The following is a 25,061-nucleotide window of genomic DNA, read 5'->3' on the forward strand; positions in this document are numbered from 1 at the left end:
CCTTCCAGGCTATTTTGTTTCCTTTTGTATCATGCTCAAGGGCAATTGGGAAGTCACCTCGTTCATAAAACTTGCGAAAGGCTGTGGGCTTTGTTGGTCTTTCTTTAAATGCTCCGGCAGCTGGGGGACCTTTCACCTAAGACAACATTAATAATAATAATAATTTTAAAACCCTTCATGCAAAATTTACTCATGTAAAGATTTTTAAAAAATAAATTAGTGATTAAATTCAAGTGCCATAGAGACCAGAATACTATGCTTTTCATACAATGGCACTGATAAACATGTTCCCTATAATATACTGCATTTGTACCTGGCTTTTATTTGATGGAGAAAAAAATATTTATAGGAAGCATAGATTATTTTAAAATATTTTTAAATATTTTATTTGTGGTTATATTACTTAATGTATAACAAGGGCAAGTACTACTTTATTTAATACAGTGTTACAATGAAAAGTGTTAGCCACCAAATGTAAAATGTATTTTATTGCTTAATTATCTTGTTAAAACAAAAAAATGATCATTATTCTGGCATTGGTTTGTATTCACTGATGAAGAACAATGGCTAAAATGACAAAATTCAAATTTTAGTCCCAACCATAGAAGACCCACCAAATTTAGCAGTTGAAACAGAGAAGACTTGATTAATGCACTGCAAAATATTAAGTCAACACTTGTTTTAATCTCATAGGTTCTCTAACCTTTTGTGTCCAAGTTAACACCAAGAGATCAAACAGATGTCAGCAAGACCTAAAGCCTGGCTCAAAGAAAACTTATAGAAATTAATGTGCTTTCCCCCTGTTCAGCAAACAGTACTTCCACTCCAAACTGTGCCACAGAGGCCAAAGAAGACCATTTATATTGACAGGGCACAGAAGATAATGGGCGGAGATCTCTAGGAAGTTTTGTAAATGAGTAAAAGCCAACAGATATGCTCTAAGAAAAATAATTAATAGTTATGATTTTATGATGCTTGTGGCAGTTAAGTGCATAGTATCTTATGATGGTATCATCCATTATTCATTAGAAAAAAGGAAGAAAAACAAGAGAAGAATGGTAAAATAAGAGGAAAGAATAAGGAAGATAACGGAAATTTGATTCTCAAGACTTATTTTGCATTTAAAATTTCTAAAATATCATGGTTACCTAGCAACATCATATGGTTTCACTCATCTTGCCACATAAATCAAAACAAGAATAACAACTTGCGACAGATCTAAAAGACAGTAAAAGCTACTTATAAATATACACATTCTGTAAGCCACCATTGTGCAAAGGAATAAATATCTCTTAATAACATTTATCCAGAAAAAGTAGTATAGAATTTAAAGTTTAATTTTTTTATCGCCAACATTATCAGTGGATAATTAGAATCAATGCAGATGTATTCCTAGAAGTATTTGATAATTTAAGACCTATATTTGCTCTGTTATAGAGAAGTATGAAATTTTCAAGAAGATAGCTCTTTTAAAAAATATTGTTCTGACAATAAGAGACATGGAAAACAAGAAGATACTTATAATAAAATAGATTTTAAAGCTGTGAGTTACTTGATCTCCTTAGTCAACTGGGACCATTTATTAGTAAACAAAATTTAATTGAAGTGCATTATAGATATATCTTTAAAATGAACAGAAGGAAGTTCAGAGAAGGCCAACAAATTGGTCTTTGAACATTGCAGAAAAAGAAAACTTAACCAAAGGATGTACATTTTATTTATTATCTCTTGCTCTTCTACTGAAGATACCAAGAGCAGCACATACTTATAAAACTGCCTAATACACAGATTTATAAAATATGACTTACTTATCAGTTACAAAACGGGGGACAGAAGAACAATAACAGAGAAATGCTTGTGAAGCAAGATGAATGATAATTATTACTATTATTTTTACTATTCAACTCATACAATTTCCCTCTATTGACATGATTTATCTGAATCAGCCATTTAAGGTGATCTATCATGTGCAGATATATCTGGTTGAGGTTTAGAGAATAGATGTCAGATAGGTAATTAGGTTCCTACCCTCCTAAGAATTAATAGAAAATAATGAAAGTAGAATAAGTTGACACAGAAGTAAGCCCCACTTAATTACACAGACGTTGCTTCCAGGTCCATGTGTCTCACATAAATGATAATAAGGCTTATTAGAACACTATGACTTGGATAATAACATTTTAAAGTCTGTTTAATCTATTTGTAGCTCAGAAGTGAACAATAGCTGTCATCCATACATCCATACAAGTTGTTGTTGTTGTTCATTTATTCAATTGTTTCCGACTCTTCGTGACCTCATGGACCAGCCCATGCCAGACTCCCTGTCAGCCATCACTACCCCCAGCTCCTTCAAGGTCAATCCAGTCCCTTCAAGGATCCCATCCATCCATCTTGCCCTTGGTTGGCCCCTCTTCCTTTTTCCTTCCATTTTCCCCAGCATAATTGTCCTCTCTAAGCTTTCCTGTCTTCTCATTATGTGGCCAAAGTACTTCATCTTTGCCTCTACTATCCTTCCCTCCAATGAGCAGCCGGGCTTTATTTCCTGAAGTATGGACTAATTGGATCTTCTTGCAGTCCAAGGCACTCTCAGAACTTTCCTCCAGCACCACAGTTCAAAAGCATCTGCCTTCCTTCGCTCAGCCTTCCTTATGGTCCAGCTCTCACATCCGTAGGTGACTATGGGGAATACCATTGCTTTAACTATGCAGATCTTCGTTGCCAGTGTGATGTCTCTACTCTTCACAATTTTATCGAGATTGGACATTGCTCTCCTCCCAGGAAGTAAATGTCTCCTAATTTCCTGGCGGCAGTCTGCGTCTGCAGTAATCTTTGCACCTAGAAAAACAAAGTCTGTCAGTGCCTCCACATTTTCTCCCTCTATTTCCCAGTTGCCAATCATTCTTGTTGCCATAATCTTGTTGTTTTTTTTTTATGTTTAACTGCAACCCAGCTTTTGCGCTTTTCCCCCCCACCTTGATACAAATAAATAAATATTACTGGTCTTCTTTAATTCAAATAACAAATTACATTGATTGTAATAGGTCTATTTAAAGCTTGACTAACTATAAATCTAATCAAGTGTATTTAAGATTTTCTTATTAATAAATCCTTATTATTAATAATAGTATGGAGACTAAACCTAATAATGTTGACAATAACTGAGTATTTACTGCCGAATGCATATACTTCATCAAACTTCACAGAATTTGCTGTTTAGAATTGCACTCTATGTCCCAATTGAAGTAACATTGTCCATGGGTTGGGTGTCATGGGACACCCAACCTAAGTCTACCTCTGCGTAGTAGAAAGCAAGGCTCCCAAGTAGCTGTGCATAGGATTTCACTATTATCTGTGACTTATTGATCTGACTGGGAGCAGAAACCTCAGATAACTGCAATATAGTTTACAAATGTGGTTTGGTTTTTTAACCAAAGCTCTCCCATGTCACATGCCAAAATGCTGTTGAAACACAAAAGAGTATCACAATCAAGATGTAATGTGGCACAGTTTTGCTGTGTAAAATAAATAAGTCATGTTTGTACAAAACCATGAGTATCTGTAAATTAGTACTCTGGATTGTGACTGACATTTCTAGTGAGAGATAACTAGAGCTGTCTATATTCTATAGTTCAGCCGTTCACTTTGCAGAAAGTCATAGATAAGAAGGAGAAACATGATTTGATTGTGAATCACCACAACTGAAACATGGAAAATATACCAGTTAATGCAAATCAGATTAATTAGAAGTTAGTGACTGAAAATATCACACATCAGGTTAGAAGAGAAGTAAGTGCAAAAGAATAAACCTCAGCTCTTTTCATCCTTATTTCTGCCATGCAGCTAACTCTAACAGGTTGGCTTAAATGTCATATCTCAAAGAAGCATATAAACCAATATGCTGAAGTGACTAAACTAGGAGAAGAAGCAATACAACACTATGGGGCTTAATCATGTTTAATGTACATTTTTCATACATGCATATTTTTAAAGGCAATAAATATATAAAGCTTGCAACATATATAATTATTATTGATTATCCGTGGATCCCTGTTCATTATCACATATATAGACACACAGAGAGAGACACACACAGAGAGAGGGATATTTGAAGTACAAATGATCCATTTTTTTAAACTGACTAGTACATATGTGACTTAGCCACAACATAATGTGATAAAGCTTCATGATCTTAACAATTTTTTAAAATTCTATCACTAAGACGAGATACAATATAATTCTTGGAAGCAAGGTGTTTCAGCATGCAAAGGGACCGATTACAACCATCATTTTCATCTGATGAATATTTTTCACTTTTCATGAATTTAAATAGGCTCATCCAACCACATTTATTGCATATATACCTATAGACAGCTTTATTAAACAGCATTTAAAATTTACTCTAGTCCAAGAAATTATAAAGATGATTCAAGAATCTCAAATCCAATGTTTAACAAGTGTTTCATAATTTCAAAGGGGCATCATATTTTAGCAGTTATAATATGTCGTTGTTACTCAGGATCTTCAAACTGTGTTTTAAAAGGCATCCCTGGTATTTCACCATTCTGCACTGCATATGTTAACAAGAGAGATTTGCTAGGTATCTTTCATGAACAGTAAGAAAAATAGGGGGAATTGGGTTGTTGTAGGTTTTTCGGGCTATATGGCCATGTTCTAGAAGCATTCTCTCCTGACATTTCGCCTGCATCTATGGCAAGCATCCTCAGAGGTTGTGAGATTCCAGCCATGAAAGCCTTCGACAAAATAGGGGGAATTCATTTTCAAATTTGAGTTATGCATGATCTTTAATTCACTAGTTTATTATTTAAAAGGTAATTGAAGGTGCGTTATTAGAGAGCTGATAATGCTTTACAGGGTTCTGTAAGGTCCACAGAATACCAGATATTCTACCATGATAGATGTCCCAAAGATTACACCAACAGCAGACCTCTTCTACCAGTAAAGATATACTAAAATAGCTATAAAAAGGGTGCAAGGGCGGAGCTCTAGGAAAGGCATGGGAAGCACAGGGGAAATTAACTTTACTGAGAAATAATTACTTTATATTTATTACCTACTCCTAATTTTTCACTGATGTTAAAATTCATTATGTTAATTAATTTTAATGCCATTTTGAGATAACATTTGTGTAGCAATTACTATTTTTGTTATTTTATTTCATTTCATTTCTGTCAATTTTTTTATAATTTTAAATGTTTTTAATATAATGGTTGACCAATTTAAGGAACGAATTATGTTGATTAATTTTCTTTAAACATCAAATTACTTTTATCTAATTACTTTAATGCATTAGCACTATGCCACCATTGTAAAACTCTGCTTAGGCTCTAAGGGAGAAATGTGATCGATATGAACCATCACAAAATGTCATGACCCAAACACGTAAAAACAACCAGGATACAATTATTCTTCCAATTTTGCAAGGACCTTCTCAAGTCAAAATACCAAACTCTACTCCAGCATTTCACATCAATATGCAAGGAACACCTTCTGAAGTTTTAGGAACTGTCTTACTGCCATTGCTTCCTTTCTTTCCTCTGTTTCTCCAACCCATTTTTCTTGTACGAGTCATGCTTATGGTATTGTAAACCTCAAAAGAGAGACTTACTGCTGTTTTTTAAAAATAAAATATTCAAGAAGGTAAACATACAACTTTTCAGGTAAACATACAAATACCACCCCACCATCCTGCTCACTTTAAATAAATAAATAAATTGTGTGAAATATATAGTTATGTGGATTTGTAACGGATTGATGGATCAATTATTTCATGGTATCTCTTCATGACAATGGCTCGAAAGTGATTTCCAGTTTTAAGATCCTATGAGACCAAAATACCCCCATAACAACAGTGAAGAACAGCAGCTGAGCTTTCTGTTGGCAATGACCAAGAACTAACATGAGTAGATACTTGTGAACACTTTTCTTTTACAGGTCACAGATAGGATGTATAAAACGGAACAAGCTATCACCACCAACGGGAAGAGGCCTTACCATGGTCACTGTTGTCTACATCTTAAAACACATACATATTTGCATAGGCTGAGATAAGTTGAACTCTCAAGTGCCAACATTCATTCTTCCCTCATAAAAAAACACATAAAAAGTAACTTTTATACTGTTTTGATTGAGTAGTCCCCAGTGCCATCCCTAGGTTCAGTCCAAATTAGATGGCATTGGTCTATCACCAGTCCTAACATAATGTAATATAGGATAGTTCTAGTAATAGGAGACTTTTATGTGCTTGGAATTATGACGAGAATATATCAAACCAATATTTTATGTTGTATTGCTATTACTAAATAACATTGAAATGTTCTAGCCATTTCCAAATTCATCAATTTTTCCTATTTTGAAAAAAAAGTATTACGAAGAAAATAATTACCACAATGTTTTAATGAAAGATAATAAAGGTAGTTTGAGCCTGCCTATGGTTTCATGGAAGACTTTAAAATCCGAAAAGGCTCATCCATGTACTCTATTTGAAAAGTACGTACTGAGATTCTGTTGACAGTGTTGACTGACAGAATGTATGGGCTATTAATCTATGTGGAGTTTTCCATTCATGAATCAACATTTCAATTGCTTGATTATGCCAACTTTACAATTATAGCCACATTTGTCTCTATATTTCTTTCTCCATCTGGTGCTCTTGAATTGTATAATGGATAAATGTCCCTTTGGGAGACAAATAATCTCCTTTGATTAATTGTATTTTGAAAGGAACTACGGAGAAATTTCATGTGTAAGCCACACAAAAATAAAGAGTGAAAAATACTTGTAGATACTGCATTAGACATCTAGCCATGAAGTAGTGGTTGTGATCAATTTCCTGATCTAACCCCCAAAATCCACCCAGTTCTGTAGTGCTAGTCAGTGAGAGGCTAAAAGATAGTGTGTCTGCCACCTTCTTGTAATTGTGGGTATGCCAAGTAGAAGTGGGGATCCCAGAAAGATCCTGCTGCAACTCCTCAGCACACTGCTAAGTGCTGGTAGGAGAGAGTTATGCATAGCTTACCAAGGCCCACAGAACTCCATCCCATGGTGCAGCTGGCTAGATTTTAGCATGGGTTTCAGAAGCATTTACAATTATGGCAATATGAATTTCCTAGGGGGGGGGGGGAGAGAGGAATGCACTCCCCTTTTGCAACATTCAGAAAAAACTGCCTCAGATAGCTGACTCAACCTAATGGTATAGCTGGTCTGAATGGGTTTGGTAAATTCAAATATCTAAATTTATGACTTGCTTTCAAAGATGTCTCTCTTTTGTCAGTATTGTACATGGTGGCCATTTTACTGTATGTATGTATGTATGTATGTATGTCTGTATGCATGTATGCATGCATGCATGCATGCATGTATAGACAAACACACACAGATCAGAACAGATAGCATGATTATGTCAGCTGAAATGAAAAGATGCAGATAAACTGTTTATGTTTGTGCACCTATCTGAATAGCCCAATAAAATTACCCAGAATGGCCCAATAAAATTACCAGCATTAGAATAAGAACAAGCAGCTTGGAAACTTGGGTTTTCATAATATTTTCCAATCCCAATTCCAAACCCAAACCTCTAAAAATAGTTTCCACGAGCCCTTTGCCTGAGTGCACAATGGCAACAACCTACTGAGGACCCTCCTGCCAATTACAGACACTGAAAAACACTTCCTTGGGGTCATAATCTATGACAAAATCAACCATTGTGCAGAACCACTGTTGTAGTCTTTCCGCCATTACTGAAATCACAGCAAATAGGATCTCTGTTAAACATCAGTTCTTGTCCAAGGTATGACAGTCTCAGACATGCTCTTGTTCAGCACCTTGCTGCTTGTCATTTTTTAGACTTATTGTAAGACCTCCGAATACCTTAATTTGTAAATATTTAAGGTTTAGTGAATAAGACCAATTTTGAATGTTACATATTCTGATTCTGCATTAATCTTACTTGTATGGACACTGATTGATATTTGTAAGTTCTGAATCATTCTTCTTGACTATGGCCAATATCCAACAATACTTGTAAAACAGCATACATTATATGACAATGTGTGTATGTGTTAGTAGAGAAAGAAAGAGCGAAAGTGCGCACACAATACTGGAAACCTCATTTGTGCAACCAACTAGGCAATAACTCCAGAGCACTGCGTTCCCAACAAAATTTAAGAGATGTATGCTTGCAGAAAAATTGGTTCCATTGAGTATTACACTATGTACTGACAAGACCTTGCAACTATTTCTACACTACTGTGGTACTCCAACAAGGCAAAAATGTATCTTTCAAGCCCCAACCATGGAGCTGAAAACATGGGGTGTATCTCATGATAGTTCTGGGTCAAATTAAGCTTCTTACTCCTTCAAATATACCATAGTTCAAGGATTTTTCTTCATTGTTGCGACATAATAAACATCAAATATATCAAAGACAAAAAGAATAAAATCTCTCACATACATTTTTCCTAAACACCACCCACAACTTCCTCTTAAATATAAAAAGAGTCACATCTTTATTAGCACCAATGTGCTTCTTCTTGTCAACTGTATCTTGAGAGACTAATCAAAGATCTCAATTTAGTCCTTACTATTTAGCATCTGTCTTAGTATGTTTAGTAAAATACCTGAACAGCTAAGACAGGCATTTGAATGCACTGTCACATCTACCAATTAAGGCCAAAGACATGTGAGTTGCCTGAATGTGAGAGTTGGAAGGCATAAAAGCAGAGCCTTTAAATTTATTCTTTTCCTCGGCTGACTTCTACTATATAAGGGAGACAGAGTCGGTTCTTCAGTTCATATTGAGATGGCTTTTTCTCTCTACAACTTGTATTGATGATCATTTGCACAAGTCTTCTATTGTCAAGCATAGTTTGAGATTTCCCTCCTACCAGAAGATTAATTCAGCTTACTTTTCCCTTCATTCAATGAATATTTAAATATGAGTCTTTAATGGTCTTTCTAAGTACTCAGTGTTCAGAATATGACACTGACACATGGAAAACTTCTTTACTGAACTAAACCCCTTCATATTAAGGAGGTTTTGTTATTGTATCCACATCTCTTTCTTTACATTCACCTACACCCTGCATCATGTTTATAACTAATACTATATGTAGATGTCAGAAACAAATATTGATAGGAAAGCTTGTAAAAGTATGAAGAAGAAATTAATCACATTAAACTACCATTAAGGCATAATAATTAATACTGAAGTTATTTAATGTGTTTTGCTGTGATTATACACATATTGATTGAGGTAGTTACATTTTTATCCATCTAAAGATAAACTGAAATGGCATAGATACTGCTATAAAGGAATAGAAACCTTTTATTTATTTCATGTCAAAAGCATTGCATACATATGTATAAAACTGAGGACCCTTCCACATATCCCTATGTCCCAGAATATCAAGGCAGGAAATCCCACATTATTTGAGTGTGGACTCAGATAATCCAGTTCAAAGCAGATATTGTGGGATTTTCTGCCTTGATATTCTGGGATACAGGGCTGCGTGGAAGGGCCCTGATAAAAAGTAGAAAGAGCACAAGAGTCTAAATAATTTTTGACCAAAACGGGGCAACAGTGACCACATTGTCTGTAGCTTTAAACAATTCTTCTTCTGTACATGAAGCATTGTGGACAAGCATACAGGTGTGGAAGTGTTTGTTTTGCTCCATATTTACACAAGGTGTAGGATTCTTTTAGGTAGTTCCATTTTGCCAGGTTGTCTTATGATCTGCCCACTCCACTTCTGAGTCTGTTCAGGGACTTCCAAGTTGACCATTCTTGGTTTGACCCTCGAGGCAGATCCTCGTGGGGGGCCATCCAATTGGGATTTACTGGTTTCACTGCTCAGAGGAATGCTCTTGCTGTTGCTGGGGAAACATTAAGAAGAGTGGTGGTTCTCGTGAAGCTTTTCCTTGATTTGAGTCTACTGGGAGGAGGTTGATAGCCATGCAGCCATGCAGTGCATGGCTTTCACAGTGTTCAACCTTATTTCTTTCACAGTTAGCAGCAACTTCCTATCGCACATTGCGGGGGGGGGGGGGGGTCAATGCCAGTTAGCTTGTAGAGTTTTTCAACAGGTGTAGGTTTGAGATATTCTGTGATTATTCTGCATGTTTCATTCAGTGATATGTTCACCTGCTTCACGTGAACAGACTTATGCCAAATAGGACAGGCATATTCAGCAGTCGAGTAAAACAAGGCCAGGGCTGATGTTCTTATTAATCTTCGGTCTGCTCCCCCCCCCCCCCCCCCCCGACACACACATGACCTTCAGATAACATCGGACAAATATCGAGGGAAGGGTGGTGGATAGTTGGAAGTCAATGGCTTCTATTTTTGGGGGAGGAACATGAAATCATTCTGAGTTCTACGGTAACCCAGACTTCAAAACAACCTCCCCAGTTGCTCAACAATGTGACCAAATTGGTTCAATACCCAAAATAGTTCATTTATTTAAAGTTCATACTAAAATCGAGATTGGATTTGGCATCCTTATCATTTATGCCAAAATTACAGTTCACATTATTACCATTAAAATGTTAAAAGGTAATGTGCTCCTTATTGCTTCAAAAAGGTAAGCATAGTAAGAGTCATGTCATTATTTTTAACATGTGATTGCCAAGTTTTGGATAAGCTGTAATCTGTTTTCTGCTGCAGGATATTTGATTAAAGTTTTGCACAGCCTTTTCTCCCGCCACTCCCTTCTCCTTCTATCTTGTATACCCTTTCCTCTTTTTATATAAAATGTGAGCAGCAGAAACACTCTCTTGGTATGTTTGTTTTTTTATTTGAGAAATGATGTAAGGGAGGCAATCACCAAAACCATTGAAAACCAGGACAAAATAAATTGTGTGTATCAGATGGCCTACTTCTCCTAGCAAGTTCATTAATTATTAATTAAATTATGGTTGAAATAATATTTCCAAAAGCAAGGCACTAGTAAGGAAACACCTTAAATAAAACCAGTGTATATTTCGCAGTGTATACTCCAGCAAAGGATCACCGCCTTGTCGGGGCGCTGGAGCTTGAGCACCTCAATGATGTCATGAGCGAAACCGTGAAGGGACACCCAAGACGGGACGGTTGTGGCAGAGAGGTCAGACCAAGCGTGATCCCTGGGGAAGGCAATGGCAAGCCACTCCAGTATCCTTGCCAAGAAAACTAAATGGACCAGTACAACCAGAGATATGTCGGTATGCCATTGGAAGATGGGACTCCCAGGTCGGAAGATGGCCAAAATGCTACTGGGGAGGAGCAGAGGATAAGTTCAACTAGCCCCAGATGTGATGACGCAGCTAGCTCAAAGCCGAAAGGAAGGCTAGCGGCCGACGGTACTGGAGGTGAACGACGAATCCGATGCTCTAAAGATCAACACACCATAGGAACCTGGAATGTAAGATCTATGAGCCAGGGCAAATTGGATGTTGTTATTGGTGAGATGTCAAGACTAAAGATAGACATTCTGGGGGTCAGCGAACTGAAATGGACTGGAATGGGCCACTTCACATCAGATGACCACCAGATCTACTACTGCGGACAAGAGGAACATCGAAGAAATGGAGTAGCCTTCATAATTAATAAGAAATTCGCTAAAGCGGTGCTTGGATACAACCCAAAAAATGACAGAATGATCTCAATTCGAGTGCAAGGAAAGCCTTTCAACATTACAGTGATCCAAATATACGCCCCAACCACAGCTGCTGAAGAAGCAGAAGTAGATCAGTTCTATGAGGATCTGCAGGACCTACTGGATAATACACCAAAAAGAGACATTATTTTCATTACAGGAGACTGGAATGCCAAGGTGGGAAGTCAAATGACAACTGGGATCACAGGCAAGCATGGTCTGGGAGAACAAAATGAAGCGGGACGCAGGCTGATAGAATTTTGCCAGGAAAACTCGCTGTGTATAACAAACACTCTCTTCCAACAACCTAAAAGACGGCTTTATACATGGACTTCACCAGATGGTCAGCACCGAAATCAGATTGACTACATCCTTTGCAGCCAAAGGTGGCGGACATCCATCCAGTCGGTGAAAACAAGACCTGGGGCTGACTGTAGCTCAGATCACGAACTTCTTATTGCCCAATTTAGAATAAAACTAAAGAGATCAGGGAAAATACACAGACCAGTTAGATATGATCTCACTAACATTCCTAGCGAATATACAGTGGAAGTGAAGAACAGATTTGAAGGACTAGATTTAGTAAACAGAGTCCCAGAAGAACTATGGACAGAAGTCCGAGACATTGTTCAGGAGGCGGCAACAAAGTACGTTCCAAAGAAAAAGAAAACCAAGAAGGCAAAATGGTTGTCTGCTGAGACACTGGAAGTAGCCCAAGAAAGGAGGAAAGCAAAAGGAAACAGGGATAAGGGGAGATATGCCCAGTTAAATGCGCAATTCCAGAGGTTAGCCAGAAGAGATAAGGAACTATTTTTAAATAAGCAATGCATGGAAGTGGAAGAAGACAACAGAATAGGAAGGACAAGAGACCTCTTCCAGAAAATTAGAAACATTGGAGGTAAATTTCAGGCAAAAATTGGTATGATAAGAAACAAAGATGGCAGGGACCTAACAGAAGCTGAAGAGATCAAGAGAAGGTGGCGAGACTATACAGAAGATCTGTATAGGAAGGATAATAATATTGAGGATAGTTTTGACGGTGTGGTGAATGAATTAGAACCAGACATCCTGAGGAGTGAGGTTGAATGGGCCTTAAGAAGCATTGCTAACAACAAGGCAGCAGGAGACGACGGGATCCCAGCTGAACTGTTTAAAATCTCAAAAGATGATGCTGTCAAGGTGATGCATGCCATTTGCCAGCAAATATGGAAAACACAAGAATGGCCATCAGACTGGAAAAAATCAACTTATATCCCCATACCAAAAAAGGGAAATGCAAAAGACTGCTCCAACTTCCGTACAGTGGCCCTTATTTCTCATGCCAGTAAGGTAATGCTCAAGATCCTGCAAGGAAGACTCCAGCAATACATGGAGCGAGAGTTGCCAGATGTTCAGGCTGGGTTTAGAAAAGGTAGAGGAACGAGAGACCAAATTGCCAATATCCGCTGGATAATGGAGAAAAGCAGGGAGTTTCAGAAAAACATCTACTTCTGCTTCATTGACTATTCTAAAGCCTTTGACTGTGTGGATCATAATAAATTGTGGCAAGTTCTTAGTGGGATGGGCATCCCAAGCCACCTTGTCTCTCTCCTGAGGAATCTGTACAAGGACCAAGTAGCAACAGTCAGAACTGACCACGGAACAACAGACTGGTTCAAGATTGGGAAAGGCGTACGGCAAGGCTGCATCCTCTCACCCAACCTTTTTAACTTGTATGCAGAACACATCATGCGATGTGCGGGGCTGGATGAATGCAAAGCTGGGGTGAAAATTGCTGGAAGAAACATTAACAACCTCAGATATGCAGATGACACCACTCTGATGGCCGAAAGCGAGGAGGAGCTGAGGAACCTTCTAATCAAGGTGAAAGAAGAAAGCACAAAAGCCGGGTTGCAGCTAAACGTCAAAAAAACCAAGATTATGGCAACAAGAATGATTGACAACTGGGAAATAGAGGGAGAAACCGTGGAGGCCGTGACAGACTTTGTATTTCTAGGTGCAAAGATTACTGCAGATGCAGACTGTGGCCAGGAAATCAGAAGACGCTTACTTCTTGGGAGGAGAGCAATGTCCAATCTCGATAAAATAGTAAAGAGTAGAGACATCAGACTGGCAACAAAGATCCGCCTAGTCAAAGCCATGGTATTCCCTGTAGTCACCTACGGATGTGAGAGCTGGACCTTAGGGAAGGCTGAGCGAAGGAAGATTGATGCTTTTGAACTGTGGTGCTGGAGGAAAGTTCTGAGAGTGCCTTGGACTGCGAGAAGATCCAACCAGTCCATCCTCCAGGAAATAAAGCCCGACTGCTCACTGGAGGGAAAGATACTAGAGACAAAGTTGAAGTACTTTGGCCACATCATGAGGAGACAGGAAAGCCTAGAGAAGACAATTATGCTGGGGAAAGTGGAAGGCAAAAGGAAGAGGGGCCGACCAAGGGCAAGATGGATGGATGGCATCCTTGAAGTGACTGGACTGACCTTGAGAGAGCTGGGGGTGGTAACGGCCGACAGGGAGCTCTGGCGTGGGCTGGTCCATGAGGTCACGAAGAGTCGGAGACGACTGAACGAATGAACAACAACAACAACATATTTCGCAAACGTATTTTTAATTTGTAAGAGTCAGCCACACTAACATTCCACATAAGGTATCCATGAGAGAAAGGACTTACTTTGCTCCCAATTCCACAAAACATTAGTAAAATAATCAGCTGTACATGAATAAGAATAAGCTGGATGGTCAGTGAGTAAAGCCAGTGTCACAGCCAACTTAAATACCTTTTGTGAAGGAAGTAGTTAATTTTTGTGTAACTATAGGCAGGAAACCATGATATAAACAACAGGTTACTATGACATACAGTCAGGCTAAATTTTAAGTGTTTAAATATATTTATTTTAAACAAGACCCACTGATCAAACTGTTGCAATATGCGAGGGCATGCAGCTTGATAAACTGGCACATATTTTGGTGAATTGTATAATATTCAGCACAACTGTAGATGAACACACCACTCTATTCTGCAAAAACTAATTGAGAGACAGCCTTCTCAGGCCCTTTCCACACAGCTGTATAAATCTACATTGAATTGGATTATATGGCAGTGTGGACTCACATAATCTAGTTCAAAGCAGATATTATGGATTATCTGACTTGATATTCTGGGTTATAGGCTGTGTGGAAGAGCCCTTAGTGGATTATTTCAGGGTATGGAATTTGCCCTTCCACAGTAGGACAGCTTGGACCCCTCTCTTCTTTTCCTTCTCCACCAGCCAAAGGCTTTTTATTCAAATAGGCACTTAATGATCAGTTGGACTGATGAAAGTCATTTTTATGATGTGTCTTTAAATTTATTACTATATTTTAAAATTACCTCCATCAACTCAATCTGTGGGGAACGTAATTGAAATTAAGGACTTCTAGCCCAAGACTATCATGGAATCATGCTGGAGGAGTTAGAAAATGTCTAAAGATGCTATATTTTGGTACACCAGGATAAATTAAATCATTGGTAGCAGTCCCATGGACATAGTATCTCTACTTATGCTGCACTTTTTTAAAAAAAAATCAATGACATGTTAACGTGATCACTTGTTTCACCGTGTTTTATTTTTTTATCAAGCTTTTTATGTTTTTGGCATTTTGAATGTCACTTTGGTTTTTATGTTGGAAGAAAAGCAGTATATTAAATAAAAAATATGAAGTATTTATATTTCCAGCATAGTCACAGGTATTATCTTTTTTTAAAAATATTTCTTACTATCCAACTGTATAGTACCTACCCTAGAAACCTTCAAAAAGAACCTTAAAACCTGGCTCTTCCACTGCGCCTTTGGTGAGTAGGTATACAACATGACACTACTGCTCCCCTCAACACTTCTGCCACTGGAGTACCCCCCCCCCCCCACCCCCATGGGAAAGCTTGGTTCCATAACCCTGTTTTTATGAGCTCCCTTTTGCAAATAATTTGCTCCTTTATCTCACCCGAGTTTTTTAACATTTTATCCTGCACATGTGGCCCGCCCACTGTCACTGTGACTGTGTTGTAATGTTATATTGCTAATGTATTCATATGTTTTTATGTAATTATGATGTTGTTGCTTGTTGCTTATGTTTTGGTTTTATTTTGCTATAATATGTTGTTTGGGCTTGGCCTCATATAAGCTGCTCCGAGTCCCCATTGGGGGAGATGGTGGCGGGGTATAAATAAAGATGATGATGATGATGATGATTATGATTATTATTATTATTATTATTATATTCTAAGATTACTGTTGCTAATACCTTTAGTTTGCTTTGTACGTGTGTCCTAGAACTTTGTGGAACATAAGATTCGGGCAAAGCAATGCACTGTGGACCTCCAATCAAAATTGCAGTATTCAAGAAATTTGTTAGCAGACTGATTAAAGTTTTTGATTTTTGTTCTTATGCACGGTACAACAAAAACATCAATTTATAATCTTAAATATTAGTCCAGCAATCCAGTTTCAATTAGTAGTGAAAGGGGAGGGGAGGAAAGAGAATTAGCTTACATAATATTTGATTCTACAGCAAACAAATGAAAAGGAAATAGTGTTTATCATCAAGCAGTTTTTAACATAAGCTAATATTGCAGTCAATAATTGTTTTGCAGCACAGATGGAATTCATAATTAAAGCAAAAGAGGAAAAATGTATCATGTATACCTGACTTTGTATGTGTTTTACTATAACCTTTTTCTGATATCAGTACCTCAGAAGGCCTTATAAAATTCACAGAAGGCTTCTATCAATCAAGCAGAAAGTATTAATCCAAAAAATTTGCTGACATAAGGAAATATGAAGTACTTGTTATTAAAGAGCACCAATATTTTGTAGCTTCTCAAACAGGTAATAAAAGTACAAGTGTGGAGTACATCACTAGGTCTAATAAAACTGCTCGTTCTCTTCTGACAGGATCAGAAATAAAACACAGATGAACCACCTGTAAATGACTAACCTAATATCAATCACTCTTTTGCTGTTATCATACAAAGGCTATGGACAGATAACATATTTTCCCCATATTGTGTAATACTTTTACAGCAGAAATGCAAGCTTATGAGTTTGTTTGTTTTTAATATTGCTGTTTTGCTATCTTGATTCAATTGTAGTGCAAAATGATAGCTTTTTCAAAAGTGTTTTCAAACACAGTATATGGGAAAGAAGTAAAAGAAAATACCAACCACCTTTTAAAAGTTCATCTTATCAAATCATTGGGAAGACTAGTACTACACCAATATGACTTTGGAAAAAGGGATTCTGCTTTTGCATTTCTCTGCAGTATGGGTAAAAATTGAGAGGTGCAGAACAGGCTGATTTCCTATTGAAAAATAATAGGGAAGGATGGGAAGGTCTTCAGCCAGTTATTTACAAAGTGAGGAAGGCCTATCTGTGTTTTAGATTTGTCCAATTCATTCTTATTAAATTTTCTAGAACAGTGTTTTTAGGCTATCTGACCTAAGGTACCAGTATTTTTTAAAAACATACCAGTAGCCCATACCATATTAGTGTGTATTGACTGTCTGTAACTACTACTTTCTTTCCTGGAAATTCTGTGTAGTGACAGCCAGTGGCTCAGGGACTACCACTGGTCTATGTAATGGTACTTTGAGCAAAAATTGTCTAGGTCAGAGATACAACGATCAGTATTGTTTCTCTCTTCCCATTTATTTCAACTTCATATCACCAATCTCAGTCTCCTTTGTGGACAGTTTTATTTCCAGACAGAGGGATGTGTATTCCCCTCAATTGGATTCTCCCTTACAGGCATATTTTAATTTTGTCCTCTTGGGCCCTGTATTCTTCAACTACTTCTACACTTGATTGATCAGTCCTCTTTTCCATGTGCATCCAAATGGACATATTCTTCACCTTCACAATAACAGATCTTTTATTCTCTGTCCCCTAATTCACTCTTACTGAATAAATTACCTTATTTCATTGCATAACAGTGACCATAGCATAATAGTTGTGCTCCCAGTTTGGGTCCCAGTTTTGGTATTTTCATATTCCTCTCATAATAGCTGTACTCTTGATTTACTGGTAGGCAGTCTCCCCACTGTAAATGTCAATCTGCCCCACCCCACATACACACAAAGACCCACCACCTGCTTCACTCACTCAGCCAGCTGCCTGACCATCCATTCGCCTACCCACTTGCCCATGCACTCACTCACTCAGACGCGCACCCATCTGCTGCCTACCCAATTCCAACAATGCATTTCTGGAAGGGGGGCAGCAGATGGATGGGTGTCCAAGTGAGTGAGTGGGTGGGTGGGTGGGTGCATGGCTAAGAGAGTGATTGAAAAGGGGGCTGTTATACCCCAGGAAAAAAAGAATTCATTTGGCTAGGTCATAGAAAAGAACTATATAGAGAAAGAAGGATTCCTTCCAAGGAGTCCAAGGATTCTTCCACTCTAGTGGAAGAATAATTTTGCCATTGACCTGGAGTCTCCTTCTATTAATTCAGTTTGTATGAAAGAAGTGAGGGAAGCCCATCTATAACTCTCCCATTGCTTTGCTACAATACATCAAACTTTAAATTGATAGTGGGGAAATGGCGAACACCAAATTCTGCCCCACATCCAAACACCCCACCTGCACTCAGAAGTCTCAGAGAACTTTTCTTTATAGTGTCATATTTTGGTTTATTATAGGTTTTAACTGAGTATTGCTGGCACCTAAAAGCCTTTGAACAAAATTTCAAGATGGCTTGCTGTTTGTACAATACGTGTTCCACTAAGTCTTACCTAGAGTGGTTTCAGAGTGGAATCCACCCTTTATTATTTTTTATAACAAAACATTAAACCTCCTTCTCATATACAAATTGAGACAGAAAGGTAGAGAACACTTTGCAGGTTAATTACTATCCTATTGCATCTTTTCTACAGTGAAAGGTTCGTGGCCATCTATGTTTACAAGAACAAATAAATTTCTGGTCAATACAAAAATGAAAAGAATGTGTTGAGGGCAGGTAGACTTGTTTTATTGATTTCTTGGAGCCAACACATTCAAAACGCTTATGTGCTACTATGGAAAAGGAAAAAGAAGTCTTCGAGAAGCAATAAATGATTCTTTTATTTCCTATTTTTTGCACTTGAGCTGCCATTACTTTGAAGCTCCTCTTAACGTTTTTAAGAATTACAAAGACACAACCTGTTGTTTTTGGAGATATATAGAAGTCTGGTTTTATATCATGCATTTATTTGTCACATAAAATAGCTGATGTATAGATCCTTTATACTGAATCAATTCCACTGATTTCAACAAGGCAGCATCAATAGAATTCTCTTTTGGGACTCCAGAATCTATATAAACAAAATTATATTTAGTCAAGGCCATATGAGCTTATAGTTTTTATGCAATTATATTCCAAAGTCAATTGTTCCTCTAGCAGGTATTTCCTTTTATATTAATCCAAAATATCACTTTAAGCTTATCAGTCTGAAATTGCACTGCTATGATACTATGCTAGCATTCTTAGCTGCTTGAACTAGAGAAATGCTGGACTACATTTGTGTCATAAACTGTGTTTCAAATGAAAAATTTAATTCCAAGGCACTTGAGTATCTAAGAAATTTTAACAGAAACAACATGTGCACCCAAAAGTATGCTTCTCACTAGTTGAAAATACGAGCTGACATGGCTGGAGCTTTTTTTCCAGTCTCATATCTACCTCCTTCAACTATATATATTTGCTACCTGTGAATTTATTTTATGTACAGGCCAGGCCCGTAGCCAGTATTTTGTTTCGGGGGGGGGGGGGCTGAGTCTGAGTGAAAGAGGGTCTACCCTAGCAAACCTTTTATATCGTTACCCCAATACCCCCATGCATATGGGATATATTGAGCATGGTGATCAGATCATGATATGAATAAACATAACAGTTTAAATAATGTACCAGTAAGACCTTCTCACGAACCACCATGAGAATTTCGGGGGGGGGGGGGGTGCTGAAGCCCCCCAAGCGCCCCCCCCCCCCCCCGGCTACATGCCTGGTACAGGCCTCTTCTTCTTACAGCCTGTTGTTGTTCATTCGTTCAGTCGTCTCCGACTCTTCGTGACCTCATGGACCAGCCCACGCCAGAGCTCCCTGTCGGCCGTTACCACCCCCAGCTCCCTCAAGGTCAGTCCAGTCACTTCAAGGATGCCATCCATCCATCTTGCCCTTGGTCGGCCCCTCTTCCTTTTGCCTTCCACTTTCCCCTGCATAATTGTCTTCTCTAGGCTTTCCTGTCTCCTCATGATGTGACCAAAGTACTTCAACTTTGTCTCTAGTATCTTTCCCTCCAGTGAGCAGTCGGGCTTTATTTCCTGGAGGATGGACTGGTTGGATCTTCTCGCAGTCCAAGGCACTCTCAGAACTTTCCTCCAACACCACAGCTCAAAAGCATCAATCTTCCTTCGCTCAGCCTTCCCTAAGGTCCAGCTCTCACATCCGTAGGTTACTACAGGGAACACCATGGCTTTGACTAGGCGGATCTTTGTTGCCAGTCTGATGTCTCTACTCTTTACTATTTTATTGAGATTGGACATTGCTCTCCTCCCAAGAAGTAAGCGTCTTCTGATTTCCTGGTCACAGTCTGCATCTGCAGTAATCTTTGCACCTAGAAATACAAAGTCTGTCACGGCCTCCACGGTTTCTCCCTCTATTTTCCAGTTGTCAATCATTCTTGTTGCCATAATCTTGGTTTTTTTGACGTTTAGCTGCAACCCGGCTTTTGCGCTTTCTTCTTTCACCTTGATTAGAAGGCTCCTCAGCTCCTCCTCGCTTTCGGCCATCAGAGTGGTGTCATCTGCATATCTGAGGTTGTTAATGTTTCTTCCAGCAATTTTCACCCCAGCTTTGCATTCATCCAGCCCCGCACATCGCATGATGTGTTCTGCATACAAGTTAAAAAGGTTGGGTGAGAGGATGCAGCCTTGCCGTACGCCTTTCCCAATCTTGAACCAGTCTGTTGTTCCATAGTCAGTTCTTACTGTTGCTACTTGGTCCTTGTACAGATTCCTCAGGAGAGAGACAAGGTGGCTTGGGATGCCCATCCCACTAAGAACTTACAGCCTATCTCAAGCTTATTCTATCATGTCAGCTTTCCTTGAGAGTCCTTGGGAAGAGAATATGAAGACCTCTACAAATTGCCAGCACATGGAGAATACTCTGTGTAATATTCCCCATGCCCACTTCCCATTATCAATTTCACAGAAAGCCACCATAAAATATTTAAGTGTCAAACCTACAAAGATGTGAAAACTATTTAAAATTCTCAAGCAATGGAGGCATTGAAGTTTCAATTACCTAAGTGTGCAAGCATAGAGCACTTTAGATTTTTCTAGCCCTGTGACGAGGTACATATGGAGAAAGAGTTCACAGAGATCAAACTGATACACATTAGCCAACTTTAAGAGGAAGGAAAGAGCATCCAAAGAAGAGCATTGCGGATAAGTGTAATTTTAATCAGTAAAATGCAAAAAAGGTTGTGACTTTCTGATATGGAATAGTCCTTGACTTTCATAATTCTTAAGCACTTTCCTTTATCATTTTGCTGATGTATGTTCTATTTTAAAATCAGAAGGATAATGGATGTGCTTCTTCAACAGTAAATTGGGTTTTATATCAGAGACGTGTCAGCTCCACGACAGGCTGACCTAATGGTGGTCTTGCATTTGCAGCTTTCCTTCGTGACTGCTCTTCAAGGTGAGAGGGTCAGTCTTAAGAAAAGTGCAGAAGATTGCTTGATCCCCAAGGAAACATCTTGGAGCCATAACAACATTTACTGCAAGCTATAATCATTTTATCTTTTCCTTAACAGCTTAAAAGCAGAGATATGCTATGCTGTCGCATGGATTTTTATTAATCAAGGGCAGTTAAAGTTTGAATGAGTATCATAAATTAAAATATGGTTCCTGTTTCTAATATCTGTCCAGTATGTGCCAACTGATAGAGAAAAATATACCACCTGCTGCCATCAGACAGTAATGCCTTCTATTAATATGACACTTTTTGCCTCATTCAGCTGACCCCCCCCCCCCCTTTACAGTTTTTAGTTAATTTTAATTATACAGATACGAGAAACAGGCTTCATGTACATTGTCTAGATATCATATGGAATAATCACCCCCCCCCCCCCCTTGTGCAGCAGTACCAGAACTCACAGGGCACATTATATGTGCGTGGAGAGAATCCTAAGGACCTTAATCTTGCCAAGTCTAAGACAGAAATACTCTCAAGTAGCCTGTATGATAGTGTCCCTTTGAGCAACAGTTAGACAGCAAGATGTCCTGCATTACACTCAACACAACATCGCCAGATGAAGGCAGTCAGGCAGAAGGAGTAAGAGAATGTGCTTCAATCAAAATTGAAAGGCTGGGGCAAAGATAATTCCCATCAGTATTTTATGGCTAAACCATAATGGTGGTATAAAATAATGTGGCTATATATCAACAAATACTTATCCAGTGCATAGTTTTACTGGAATTCCCTAAAACAACATGTAAGTATGGTCACCAGCCTGGACAGCTTTTAAAGTTGTCAGTGGGTTCTGATTATGATGCTTCACTATCAATTGCAATGTGCCCCTTAGCACCCATTGCAAAGGAACATAGATGTCTATATGTGGTAATGCATGCCGTATTGCCTTATCTATCTTAAAATAATAGTAGATTACCCACTGTATGGTGAGTAAAATAGATAATCTTCACTTCACTTCTTCACTTCACTTTATTTCTTAATTAGTCACTCTCCACCAAGGTGCTCCGAGCGACTTACAATCTAAAATAGCATTTACACAATATAAAAATATTCAACATAAAAACATTCAACAGTGACTATTTGGCAAATTAGATCTGATTACTTAAACCAAGTCTTGAGTGCCTTTACAGTGTTGTTCTTATGTTGTTATACTTCTGATTTCTAATTTCTTCTCAAGTCTCCTACTATTCACCTTCACCAGAGGGGTGGGGTGGGTGGGGGGAGCAGTATACCAATCTAGTGTTTCAATTTTTTAAAATCACATACTGAATATACTCATGAATAAGTTGACCTCATGCATACATTGAGGGCAGGTTTTCAGGCTAAAATTATGGATTTTGATATGACCCTTGGATAAGTTAAGAGTCACTCTACAGAAAAGCTATAATATCAACTCAGGGGGCCAGAAATGTCACTATCATTTTCCTGTGAAAAATAGCTCCTCCCTTTCATAATTATACTCAGAAAGTGAAGTCTTATCTTTTTTGTAAGAATTAACATAATGTACTCACACTGACATGAGTATATGTCAATCCAAGTTTTTGGGAGTTTATTTTTGACTAAAATTTCTAGACTTATACATGAGTAATATGGGTAATATTTCCCATCACTTTGCTCAGGAGTGAGGATCTTCTTTCTGTTCAATAGCCAAGTTCCTTTACAGAGAAATCCTCAAAGGTTACATTCCAATGATGGGTATGCCTAAAGGCAAAAGAGTGAGACCGAAGATACCAAGTATATTTTATCTTAAAATTTCGGCTGTCAATAACTGAACCTTAGGAGAAATATTTCAGCCTCTTAGAACAAGGAGAAAACATATAAAACTGGGAAACTGCCAGAAGCTGATATCATGATCATAAATTTAAGATGGCCCAGAAGTGTGGTGCTGAAACAAAGAAGGCAAATAATATTTCAGGATACACAAAACTGCAGTTTTAAGGCCCCTTACACACAACTGTATAAAATCTACATTGAACTAGGTTATATGGCAGTGTAGACTCAGATAACTCAGTTCAAAGCAGTATTGTGGATTATCTACCTTGATATTCTGGGTTATATGGCTGTGTGGGAGAGCCCTAAGACAAATGTAGTAAACGTCCCATTATATTCTGTGTTAATCTTCTGGAGTACTGCATTCAGATCTGGATGTCTCACTTTAAGTTGGGGCAGGGTTGGAAAAGGGCAAAAAGAACAAGCAGTATGGAGAACAAAACATCTGAGAAAAGATAGAAATATTTGGAAATTTTCAGTCTGATGAAGAGAAGACAGAGGAATTGGGTTGCTGTGAGTTTTCCAGGCTGTTTGGCCATGTTCCATACAGCCTGGTAAACTCACCACAACCCAGTGATTCCAGGCATGAAAGCCTTTGACAATACATTGAGACAGAGGAATGATGTGTTTGTATTCTTTAAATATCTAAAGAAAATATTTAATATGCTAGAATGTTTGCTTTTTGCTGCAGGAGGGTAGAAGAAGGTCTGTTGGCTCTGAGTTACAGGAGTATGGATTTTGATTGAACATTAGAAGAAATACTAAGAATAGTTCAACAATGAAACAACTGTTTAAAGAGGGTCCATGTAAGAGTGTGAGGAATAATGGGGGAACCACCCTTATAGGAAAGCATAGAGTACTCCCTTAATCTAATGGAACGATATACAAGTGTGGCTCCAGACATGTTGATCATCAGCTGAGAGATTGTGAGGGAGGTGTATGTGAAGGGTGGGGCTGGGGAAAGATAAAAGGGGAAGATGCAGAGGGGGAGGAGAAAGATAAGAAAGAATGGGGAGAGATGCCTTTGAATCTTTCTGTGATGAGACTGCAATAAAAGAACTATTGTGAGTACTTTGACCAGCTTGTCTGCTTTTACTTGAATACTGTTTTTACATTACTCAAATGGCAGAAGAAAAGCTTTTGACATGAATGCTAGAGCTTCTGTCGTTCCTCTCCCCATGTAAGAAGAGCAAATTACTACAGAGTGCTATGAATGTTCTAGGTCAGTGTTTCTCAACCTATGAGTCGGGATCACTGGAGGGGTCATAAGGGGGGTTTCAGAGGGGTTGCCAAAGACTATCAGAAAACACATATTTCTGATGGTCTTAGGAACCCTTTGGCAGAGAAGGCTGAAGATCTCTCTGCCTGTCCTTCTCTTCCTTTTTGGTGTTGGTGAACTACAACTCCCAGAATTCAAAAAACATCCCCCCAACCCCACCAAGATTCAATGTTGGCCATGTAAGTAGTGTGCCAAGTTTATTTATTATTTATTTTATTTATTTCGGGTACTTCTACCCTGCCCTTCTCACCCCGGAGGGGACTCAGGGCGGCTTACAAAGGCATAATTCGATGCCGGCATCACATAACAGTAGTATAAAACAACATAGCAGCAATTAACAGTTAGCAACAGTTTCTGCATTACAACAATAAAACCAATAAAAACCACTTACACCTAATTAACGGTCAGCGTTCGCCATCTCATAGTCCAATTTCCAATTCCACTTTGTCAGTCCTGTCAGTCCTAGTCGTCTGATTGTCCTTATCTAGTTGTCAGATTGCCCAAAGGCCTGGTCCCACAACCACGTCTTTAATTTCCTCCTGAAGGAGAGGAGGGATGTTGATGACCTAATTTCCCCCGGGAGTGAGTTCCACAGGTGA

At 38.4% G+C, this 25,061-nt stretch overlaps 1 protein-coding gene across 2 annotated transcripts in view; it reads right to left on the minus strand.

Annotated features, from left to right (window-relative positions):
• PACRG (parkin coregulated) overlaps positions 1–25,061 on the minus strand; it is a 269,545-nt gene that overhangs the window by 225,703 nt on the left and 18,781 nt on the right. The window contains exon 2 of one of the 2 annotated variants that reach the window (XM_060753693.2): positions 2–136. The exons of the other annotated variant lie outside the window; for it this stretch is intronic. Coding sequence (XP_060609676.2) covers positions 2–136 — 135 coding nt within the window. The remainder of the gene's footprint in view (position 1; positions 137–25,061) is intronic. 2 annotated transcript variants of the gene reach the window in all.

Source organism: Anolis sagrei, chromosome 1 (genome assembly GCF_037176765.1).
Source record: "Anolis sagrei isolate rAnoSag1 chromosome 1, rAnoSag1.mat, whole genome shotgun sequence".
Taxonomy (NCBI): domain Eukaryota; kingdom Metazoa; phylum Chordata; class Lepidosauria; order Squamata; family Dactyloidae; genus Anolis; species Anolis sagrei.